The 11,193-nt window shown below is 43.2% G+C and overlaps 1 protein-coding gene across 1 annotated transcript in view; it reads left to right on the forward strand.

The window, feature by feature from the left end:
• Positions 1-10,841, forward strand: part of lrp8 (low density lipoprotein receptor-related protein 8, apolipoprotein e receptor) — a gene marked incomplete at both ends in the record, with an annotated part of 260,428 nt that extends 249,587 nt beyond the window's left edge. The window contains 3 exons of the mRNA XM_083888037.1: positions 1,850-2,287; positions 7,851-7,919; positions 10,540-10,841. Coding sequence (XP_083744163.1) covers positions 1,850-2,287; positions 7,851-7,919; positions 10,540-10,841 — 809 coding nt within the window. The remainder of the gene's footprint in view (positions 1-1,849; positions 2,288-7,850; positions 7,920-10,539) is intronic.
• Between the last annotated feature and the right edge of the window lie 352 nt (positions 10,842-11,193).

An 11,193-nucleotide genomic window follows, 5' to 3' on the forward strand; every position in this document is an offset into this window, starting at 1 on the left:
CCCAAGGGGAAATTATTTTGACGTAGCAGTAATACTGTTACGATCGACAAAGGAGATCGATCTTAATTCGAACAGGAGGACCCGAAAGCAGAGGAGACGGTAAGTAGAAGAATAAAAAAATAACAACTAAGGTTAAAAAACGACTTCACAATTCAGGAAACGAATCAGGAAATGGGGGAGTGATGGCTGATGCAGCTGTGTCGGGATTTGGCGTGGGAACGGAGTGAGAGACGATGTTTTCGGGCGGAGTTCCGTCACAGAACAAACTCACTGGGAGACGGAAAAGTCGGCAGGAAGAAATCCCAGGAGAAGAGGGAGGACTGGCGATGATCTGTGACTCTCGGAAGTGCAGGAGACGTGGTGACCAACTGGCGTGATGATCTGACGCAGGTGTAGCAGATCACCAGCGTTCTCGGGGAAAGTAGGTCGGCCACGCCTTGGAGAGAGAGGGGAGGGAGCAGCACAGCAGCAGCAGAAACCAAAATAATAATACAAAATAAAGACAAAAGTGCTGAAGGTGCAGGTGAGATCGTGACTAAATACGATACAAAAAAACAAAGAAAGAAATCGACATTAAATAAATGTACAAATGTATAGGAAAATAGTGCAATACATGAAAGAATGACCCATAGGATCAGGTGTAATGGCATAAGAAGTACAGGCTCCGATCATCTCGACCGCCTTCACTACTGCAACACCCTGCTAACAGGCCTCTCTTCAATCAGCCCAAAAGGGCACATGTCACCGCTCTGTTCATTGAGCTCCACTCGCTACCCTTAGCTGCCCGCATCAAATTCAAATCACTGATGCCAGCCTACAGAGTGCTTCACGGGTCTGCTCCCACCAACTTAAATGCTCTCCTAAAAGCTTGTGTTACCCCACGACTACTCCGTTCATCAAAGGATTGTCGTCTGGCGGTGCCAACACCCTGAACAAGATAACGCATAATCTTTTCATGAGTCGTTCCACGTTGGTGGACCTACCCAGCGTTACTAGAACAGGGGCATCCCTGTCTATCTTCAAGAAGCTATTGAAAACCCAGCTCTTCCAAGAGAATCTTCTGTCCTAGCACTTACCCTACCCCTATCCCCTCCCTTGCCCAATCTCATTCTGCACTTGGATACACCTCTGCACGCTCACCCTCTATCAGTCTACTGTTCCTGTCAAGTGGAGTTCTTTCCAAGACCTTGTTCCTCTTTCGTAAGTCGCTTTGGATAAAAGTGGCTGCTAAATGCTTAATGTTAAAACCTTGAAAAATAGTATTTGCAATTCCCATTATAACACGCAAGCCATTTGCATATGTAAAATATGTAATATTGATACACGTTAAAGTAATGAGAGGGATATTTGGTGGTGACATTTTTTTAAAAATGGTAGTGAAAGGGACAGCGGACCAGATGAGTCATGTTATCTCTTAAGAGAATCACTAGTCATATTTGCTACAATCTTTTAGGAGGCAGTTTTGCAACATTTTAGATGCCAACAGCTGTAAAAAGAAGGAGAAAATGTTTAATAAGTAATGTACTATTACAGAATACAACTGTCATAAAACACCAACAACGACAGACTTTCAGTGCAATCGTTTTTGTTTTTTATGTGCAAATGAAAATATTTATAGTATTGTGTAGGTTTTCTTGTATATATAGATCCGAAATATCCCAGTTATTATTAACCATATCACCCAACTCTGTTTATACTACAGGATCATGTTGTAATCTGTTTATTTACTATATTTTATTTCCTTCTTCATGCTGTCTTTTGATAAATCAGCAGCAACTGAAGTGACGAGCATTGTTGTGCCGTTTTTGTTTGCTGTGCCAACACTTTTTGTACCATTTATTGTATGCAGTTCGAGCCAGAACAACCACAACAGCTGCTCCGACCACCACCACCACCACAACTCCCACCACAACTCCTACCACAACCACCACCAGCACAACAACTACCACAACGGTAACCACCACCACACCTCCCCCTCCCCCTCCCCCTCCACCTACCACCACCACCACCACCACCGCCGCCGCCACTGTGACGAGCACCACGGGCACCTCTGCAGCGACCACACTCAGACCCACAACCAGACGCCCGATGACAACAGCAGCCTCTCCTCAGATCCCCAGAAGAACGACTACGCCACAGACTCGCACCTCCGCCGCCGCCACGAGAAGAGAGACGACCAGTCTCAGGAGCACAATTCAGACGTCGACCACCACCCACACGCCTCTGCTCGGCCCGTTGGCCCCGAACAGCATTCAGAGAGAGAGCAATGGAAACCTCTCCCACAGAGGTAAAGATGGTGTTGAGCTGGAATGTGAGTTTGTCTGAAGTAGGTTTATGCACACAGTGTGTGTGTGTGTGTGTAGTGTGTGTGTTTGCACGCGATTACCACAGATAACACCCGCCATTAACGCAGCATGGAGCTAGAAACCAATACTTACATCAGTTTCTCTCCACCTCCCTCTTTCTGTCTCTGACTCATAGACATAATGCATATCCTAGCCCCCCTTATCCTAACTTTAACCATCACAACTAAATACCCAACCTTAACCCTTAATCTTACCCTAGTAACCCTAAGGAGTCATCCACACAAACACGGCATTTTAGGGGACGTGAACTGTTTTTTTTTTTTTTAAAAACCTCTCAATGACTTCTGTCTATGAAAAGTAACTAATGTCAGTCAGAAAAGACGCTAGATATCACTGGATCAAGTCCTGTCTCCAGAGATTTCACACACTCGGGTGAAAAAAGTGTTGAATCGTAAAAAATAAAGAGAGAAGAAAACCAAACCGATTTTTACTCAAATAAACAAAACCGATCAGGGATTGTTCCACACACGCAGTCCGCTGCGCTGAACACCCATAGCTCGTTTCTCATCTGAATCTGTTCATGTGCTTCTGTGTGTCCCGCTCTCCACCCGCGGTAAATACAGTGAGATGGATGTCACTCATGCGGCAGAATTGTGCGTTTCCTTTCTCATATGTATTTAGGTTTATGACAGAAAGTCGGTGAATTTGCCGCTAGTCACAGATCGTCTGTAAAGTCGCTATATATGCATGTGGAAACGGCATGAAACATAAACAGACAGTTGTTATTTCTGTTTCTGTTTCTGTTATTAATGTACACAACGTCTTCTTCTCTGTGTTTCGCGTTACGTTGCAACTTACAGTTTTGTCGTATGAAATACAGCATTTTGAGTCGTTTAAGTGTTAGGGTTAAAGGTGCATTATGTCATAAATCTAAAAGAAACTGGCCATAAAATCCTCCTAATATGTCACAGAGACTCAGGAATAACAATTACAATACTGAACTCACCATTGTTGGTGAGTTCAGTTTGTAACTGTCGTTGTTGACAGTACAGCCAAAATATTTGCATTAAAAAAAATATATTTTGCAGACTGCAAATCATGTTTATGTTTTGAAATCATGTTTTGGCATGTGGCGCCACCTACAGCCATCTACCAATCATTGCGGTCAGTAGAGTCTCAGCTGCCGAGCAACCACGGATTGCCAGTTAAAGGGACACTATGTAGTATTTATGGGTTTATATAACCCAAAATCCACTCTTTTATACATATTATGTGCTCCTGCATTGTCTAGTCGCTGTATAATAGTTTTTGTTTCATTTTCGTAGTGTTTCAAAAAGTCATGTAAAATAACACGGTCGCGGACCGCGGTTGCATAGCCACTGTTAGCAGCGAGACGCCATGTTTCTACCGGAGCCTGTAAGGACAAACGCGAGAGAACAAATCAAGCGTCTCTTTACTTGTAGCAGAAGTCCCGCCTCCTCTCTCTCCGCTTCGTCTGCTACGGCCGCGGTAGCTCGCCCTCTCCCTCGCCTCACGAACCTCATCTGCTGACACGGAGAAAAACGACGAGTTCGACATTTGACCAGCTGTGGATACCGTATCGCTCAGGGAAGGGAGGGGGTGAGCAGAGGAGCAGGTCTTTGTTGTAAATTTCAGCCTCTCCTCTAGATGACACTATAAACTACTTACTTCACCTTTAAGTCAGAAAACGAAACCTAAAAGACCTCGGTAGTTTGAATTTAAATGTAGTAACCATTTTTGGCCACATTCTTACATATGGCGCCTTTAAGTCTGGACGGAAATGTTTCTTGAAACAATGCCGTATTTACGGGGGAAATTTAAAAAAAGCAAAGAAGAAGATTGTTTCCATTTTGCGCCGTTACCGTCTGGACTTGGCCTCAAACGAGGTCTTTATCGGTCTGAAAAAAAAGGCTAAAGTTGTGTGAAACCAGCCAAAATGTCGTTGCTTGCATTTACTTTATACCTTTGTTGGTCTTCATGAAGATATACATGCAACTTCAGTCATTAGTGTTTCTCTCGGTCTGCTCGCTGTTGCTCCCTGATGAGCAGCGGGTAACAGAGCTGTCAGCGCTAACAAATGACAGTCCCCTCCATTCTTGCCTTGCAACTCTCATCACTCATCCTTACTTTCTGACAGCCTCTCTCACTCTCTTTGTCTCCCTCTGTCTCACCCGCTTACTCTCTCCTCCTCCTCTCTTTCACTTTCTTTCCTTGGCAGCATTTTTTTTTTTTTTTTTTTTTGTTCTCACACCAACCAAGCTTTACTGGCGCGCAAGAAAAAAATACTGGTTTACAGTTTGTTGCCCAGACAGACGAGAGCAGAATAAAAACGGCACTAACAATGGCTCAAAAGCCATTGCTAAGACATAAATGGCATCTGGAAGCAGAGGAGAATCCTTGATAGCGGCACACAACCGAAGCGCTGAGCGACGGTGCCGCAACGCCACATGCTGTGTTGTAATTTTCAGCTTTCTGATTCTTCTCACCTTTGTAACACGGAGACATTAAACAAAAGATGCTCAGGCGTGTGTTGGACTGCTGAGCTGCTCATCAAAACAGTGAAAAAGATGAGCCTCTATATGCATCACTGCAGCTCTGTGCTCTCCAGGATTGTTTTGATGGTAATATGATGTAGTTTACTGCCCAAAAAGAGAATAAGAGCGAATAAAAGTAGTGGTTAGCTTGTGAGAAAGATGGATACAAATGGCTGTGCAGTGTTTGAACTCTAGTTTTACACTATTGCGTTTACAGCAGAGACTTTTCCTCATTATAGTGTAAAGCCAGGAGAGCAAGGTTCAATGATGAAAAGGTAAACAGAAGGGAGAGGATAATAAAAGTTTTAGATGAGTGTGAGAGTCGGGGCAGGAACAAGAGGAGAGCAGGGAAATGAGGCAAAGCAAGGAGTAAAATTAAGTGTTACATAAAGAGGTTAGACTGTGAAACGATAAAGACACCACAGAGGTACAAGAGAGAGCGTGGAGGGAAAAGGAACTGGTGGAGATGGGAGTTAAAAAAGACAATCTGTTTCGGGGGGAACCAGCATATACAGTGAGATACATGAGGAGATACAGGGTGGGGGGGGGAGCAGTGAGCACAGCAGAGACAAAGTGATTTTCTGTGAATAAATGCCTGCACCAGATATTCACATCACTTTAGTGGCCTGGGTTTTTCATTTGAAGCAAGAGCATGTTTCCTCTAGTCTCTGAAGTTGTCAGAGCTCCTCACCCCACCACAGATGCTCAGATGAGAGGTGGAGAAAGACACGGCTGAGAAAATGGGGCATGAACAAGGAAAAGGCGCTTCTCCAAACTCACAGGCCATGTGTTATCATTTCTAACTCGGTGCACGCTGTCAAGTTTGCCAGCATCAGCTGTTCCACATGTGTGGCCGTTGCAGCTGGCGTCGCGCGGCAAGCAGAAACCGGGAGATTAAAAGAAGACAAAAAAACAGCTGGTGCTGATGCCAGTAACAGTCATCAATCTTTAAGCAGTAGTGGACAAGAAAGTGTGGTCTTGCTGTTAAAGGATTAGTTCACAATTAGAGTAAGATTTCTCCCAAGGCACTTCCAATGTGCAGTAAGTGATGAGAGACAAAATCCACAGTCCTCTCTCTGTGCTTGAAAGCAAGTTTAAAGTTAATCTGAACTTAATGAGGCTCCTCCGTTTGAGTTAATTAAATCAAGCAAGGTAAAAGTTAGGTTTTTTAGCACCCCATTCCCCTACTGTATTATCTCACTACTGCAGCCGGGCACATAAACTCTTATCGGCCTTTAAATATGCAGGGCTTGTTTTAATAGAAGTGTGCAGCAGGTGAGCAGTATATGCATCTGATACAATTTATTTCCCACAAAATGGCTTATAATCGCTATATTTAAACACACAGCGTGCCATTTCATTTACCTAATCCCCATATTGAATGTTTTTGGACTGTGGGAGGAAGCCGGAGAACCCGGAGAAAACCCTCACACAACAAGGGGAGAACGTGCAAGAGTGCTAACCACTACACCAAGCGTGTGGCACATCCATCCATCCATTATCTACCGCTTTACCTCCACCAGAGGGTCACGGGGGGTGCTGTGCCTATCTCAGCTGACATTTGGCGATAGGCGGGGTACACCCTGGACAGTTCGCCAGTCCATCGCACGGCCACATATAGAGACAAACAACCATTCACTCACACTCTCACACCTACGGTCAATTTAGAGTGACCAATTCACCTAATCCCCATATCGCATGTTTTTGGACTGTGGGAGGAAGCCGGAGAACCTGGAGAAAACCCACGCACACACGGGGAGAACATGCAAGAGTGCTAACCACTACACCAATCGTGTGGCCAAAAGTCGCACATATTTAAAGGGATACTTCACCGATTTGAATGTGGCTTTGTATTGCTAGAATAGCAGTAGTATTTTTTAGAAAATGTGCTTCCCTCCTTCAGTTTTTCCCTGATTTGTAAAAAAATCCTGTTTTCCCTTATCCAAATGTGCCCTACTCTGAGTCAAATGACTCGTTTTGCATCACAGTAGGGCACATTTTGAAAATGGAAAACAGATTTTTTTTACAACTCAGTGAAAAACTGAGGGAGGGAAGCACATTTTCTAAAAAAATACTACTGCTATTCTAGCAATACAAAGCCACATTCAAATCGGTGAAGTATCCCTTTAAAGAAAATAAAAAATAAAGGTCTGAAGTCACTTCTGTGGACTCAGAAGATAAATAAATACAGCAGGTGATAATGAAGTCTCATCACCTGTACCCACTTTATGTCCTCGAGTGCGATTTATTAAAAAGGCAATTAATTATCAATATATGACTGCCGTCGTGAGATAATATATATACCTTCGTCACATCAAGCTCGCTCCTTTCTCCTTGTTGGATGAGCCAGTCATTAAGCGCAGCCAGTGCTGTGATCTGTTCTTTTTAATCTTCTTCACTAGACTTCATTAGGGCTGTCTGACCATCACACTGCAGCTTGCTGGTAATGCTTGTGCTAGTAGGAGCCGGGTCAGTGTCAACGCTCGACACTGACCTGTTGGGGGTGAGTTGAAGCGGTGTTGGAATACAAATGTGTCCTGTGGTTGCATTATGATACAATATGGAGACAAGCTGTAGAAAAAGAATGTTTCCACACAGGGTCACAAGGACAAGATCTGTTTGAACAGACTGTTTTAAGCCTCACATCAATAATGCATTTCTTTCTAAATCTAGATTTGTTTTTGAATCTCGTCGTGGAACAAAATATGGTGTGATGTTTTCTGAAATTGCTTTTTTTCCCTCGTCAATAACAATGCAGTCTCATTCACATATAGGTCATGATGTGATTCATCAGCATTTCGTTTGCACATGCTCTTGTCCACAGTCCACAGTGAAATCAGATGTATGCTGTGCCTGTTTATTATGTCAATCTGTTTTAATGGCATAATGCGGATCTATCTTCTTTTATCTTTATGGTGGATGATTTTTGAACCAAACTTTGTTCAGAGTTTTATGTTTTCTCTCTCTCTCTCTCTCCTGTTCATTCCAGCTTCAAGTGATCACTACCTGATAGGCAACAACATCACAGTAGCTGTTCTGGGGATAGTCATTCCTATTGGTGAGTACTTTCTGCTTAAAGTTGTTGCTTTTTTTGTCTGCCTGCTTCTCCCTCCTTGCTTCTTCGTCCCTGCCTGTCGCTCAAGTCCTGCATGTTGTGAGAAGGTGTGACCGAGAGTTTTTGTTTCTGTATCAGTCATAGCAGTGATATTTGACTGCTATAGTAATAACAGTTTTGTCAGGTTCTATCCGTCAGTAGTCAAAGCATCTATGGGGTCGTAATCTCATTATTCAAGGATGACCAGGCCTTTACAGTGTGCATTTTTTTAATCATTATTAACGACATCCGAGCAAACAACAAATTCGAATTCATGTTTTCCTGTCACGTCTGACCAGCTGTTATGTCCTGCTCCCGTTCTGATCATACAGTTCCCTCACGCTACGATAAGTTCACTCCTCTGACCCAGCAGACGGAGAATCTTTTACACATTAGCGGAAGGTGGAGGAAAAGAAAAAAAGACACATTAATGAGATAAAACTGTGTTTTTGACCCTGGGGCAGTGGAAATTTTAAAGTTTAAAGTGGGAAAAATATTATGCCATTACACACAGTGCTAAAATAATAATGTTCAGGCTCATACGAAGTCAATGATTTTTCTTACAATTGCACCAGCTTAGTCATGTCAATATTTTACGTGCGCACTGATTCAAATTACATTCGATAGAAATGTGTATTTCTTTAGTGTCGAGCCTATCAGAGAAATCAGCTGAATGTGCAAATGGCCTCACAGCACTATATGTCGTTAATTGAGCTCTCTTTCATCCATAATATTGAATAAGTTATGATAAGTGAATGGAATTTTAGATACGTGCATTTTTTTTCTTTCTCTCTCTTCATTTTCAAAAATTGGGATATCAGCTCATTAAATCAAGCACAGAGACTTGTCAGCCCTATCCAATTCCTCCCCCATCCAGTCCCCTCATCACAGCCATAAATCGCCCCATTCTGCATTTTTCTGGCAGCTTTGGAACAGTAATTATTGTTTAAGGTCCGCCAGGGCCAGATTTCTGCACCTCAATCCTCCTCTCAGTTCTGCTAATGCACCACGCCCACCCACAGCTCCACCGGGGACAAACGGCCCAACGATCATTATTAGCTAAAGTCAAGCTGTCACGCCGCTCCCTAATTGGGATAGAATTTTCTAAATGATCCAAAAGCGTTTTTTTTTTTGTTTTTTTTAAATAATAAAACAAGTGAGATTTTGGAGAACAAAGGAGGATCTGGGGTTTCCAACCCATTCTTACAGGGATCTCAAGAGCCTATCCAATAAAAGGGCAATTAGAAAAGGGGGGCTTACACACACATCTAATTTTGCTCATGGTCTCTCAATTGCTCACATCTATTCCTATACACACACAGGTCCTATGGGGGCAACTAGCCATGCTGATATGGTAATGGAAGGATAGAGACTGAGCTTATCTCATCACCGCAACCCCCCCCCCCCCCCCAATCACATTCCCCTGTCCATTTTTCCTCCCATACAATAACACCAGTCGAATTCCAAAAATTAAAAATCATTGCCCAAATGAAGCATGAAGATCATATGCTGAAATGCACTTTTAAGCAGCCTTGCTGCGTTTTCATTTAAAATGCTAAACGTTCTGATCTCAAGTTTTAGGACCTGAATGGTAGAATATTTAAAGGGAAAACCTTGATGTTCAGTGTGTGTGTGTGTATGTGCATGTCTACATGTGTCTTAGATGCTGGGGGCGTGTCGTATGTGCGTGAAAGAGCATGCAGGGATTTATTGTTGCTATTTGTGCATGCGTTTGTGTGTTTATGATGAGTCTGTACCTGGAATGAAAGGGAATGCGATTAAATGCAAGTGTATGCACAGTCGTATGGAGGCTCATAGTTTCTGTTCATTTACAAAAAAAATGATACCATCATTGTAATGGCATAGCTACGGGGGTTTCCACAGTGATTAGCTACCACTACGTTCTGTAGATGAAGTCCTGAACATTAGTGTACAGCACATTTCACTTCGGAAAATAGTTTATGTACCTAAATATATAAAAAAAAATGTTCTGCCTTGTGTTGCACGAAGATGCCGAATGCCACAGTACTGTGATGATAAACAAGCACCTTTTGTGGCATAAAGAAGATAAGTAATTCAATAGTTGTGAGTGAAACACTCACTGATATCTCTATAATCCAATGTATACCCTACATCTTGGAATCTACACATATATATATATGTGTGTATATATATAGATATATATATATCTATATATATATCAAGGTAATTCTTTCCATTTCCTTTATAAAGTTTACAGTTAAAAATAAAGGTAAAGATCTCATAATCAGTGATAGACCAGGAAAAAAACAATTGTGCTCCAATAACATGACTTTAATTTTGTGCCCTGGTTACTCTGCTTCTCTCTGCGCTTAGTGAGTGTACTCTCCTTGGAATTTCTTTTACAGATTGACCTTTGATCAAATCTGACTTTGACAAAAGAGTCAGAAACTAATGAGCCCTCAGCAGTTGACGGAAAGTCTGGCCGGTGTGTTTGTGTGCGTGTGTGTGTGAGAGAGTGCTTAAAGCGCCGCTCTGTGTCCCCTGGGCTGTGTTAACGCTCCCGCCCGTGTGTTGTTGTTGTGTGTGTGTTAAACACATGCAGTCCCTATCCTTGCCACAGTGGTCATCGGATTGCTCTGCACCGGCGGTTACCTGGTGTGGCGCAACTGGCGGCGCAAGAACACCAAAAGCATGAATTTCGACAACCCCGTCTACCGCAAGACCACGGAGGACGACGACGACGAGATCCACATCGGCCGGCACAGCGACTCCATCGGCCACATCTACCCACCAGTGAGTGGCAGCCACAGTCAGCCGTTCATAGCACTCCCTCTAGGGGGCGGCGTCACAGACAGCAACTCTCACTGGTACTCGGGGGCACCGATGCTCTCCAGCGGCAAATGAGAGGATCTGCAGGAGAAAGGAAGGAGTTTTTTTGGGGGGGGGGATATTTGAGATTTGGGAGGATCTGCTGTTTGTTGTTACATGTAGGCCTGTTTAAAAAATTATTTCACGAATCACATTTACCGAAATCTACAAGCATACACGCGCATAAGCTCTTCACTACTGCACTGAGTTCACCTCATTCACCTTCATCGTCCATAGTCTTACAGACATCTATCAACGCGCCGTCCTTGTCGCCAACCTGGCATCCCATTTATTTAAACATTGTGTTTATTTTTGCGGTCGTGGGAGTTGTTTGTCCTCCTTCTTGGGAGACAAACTCGCCACACAGGCACATATCACCTTGTGTTTA

The sequence above is a fragment of the Microchirus variegatus genome, assembly GCF_963457635.1.
Source record: "Microchirus variegatus genome assembly, chromosome: 4".
NCBI classification, from domain to species: domain Eukaryota; kingdom Metazoa; phylum Chordata; class Actinopteri; order Pleuronectiformes; family Soleidae; genus Microchirus; species Microchirus variegatus.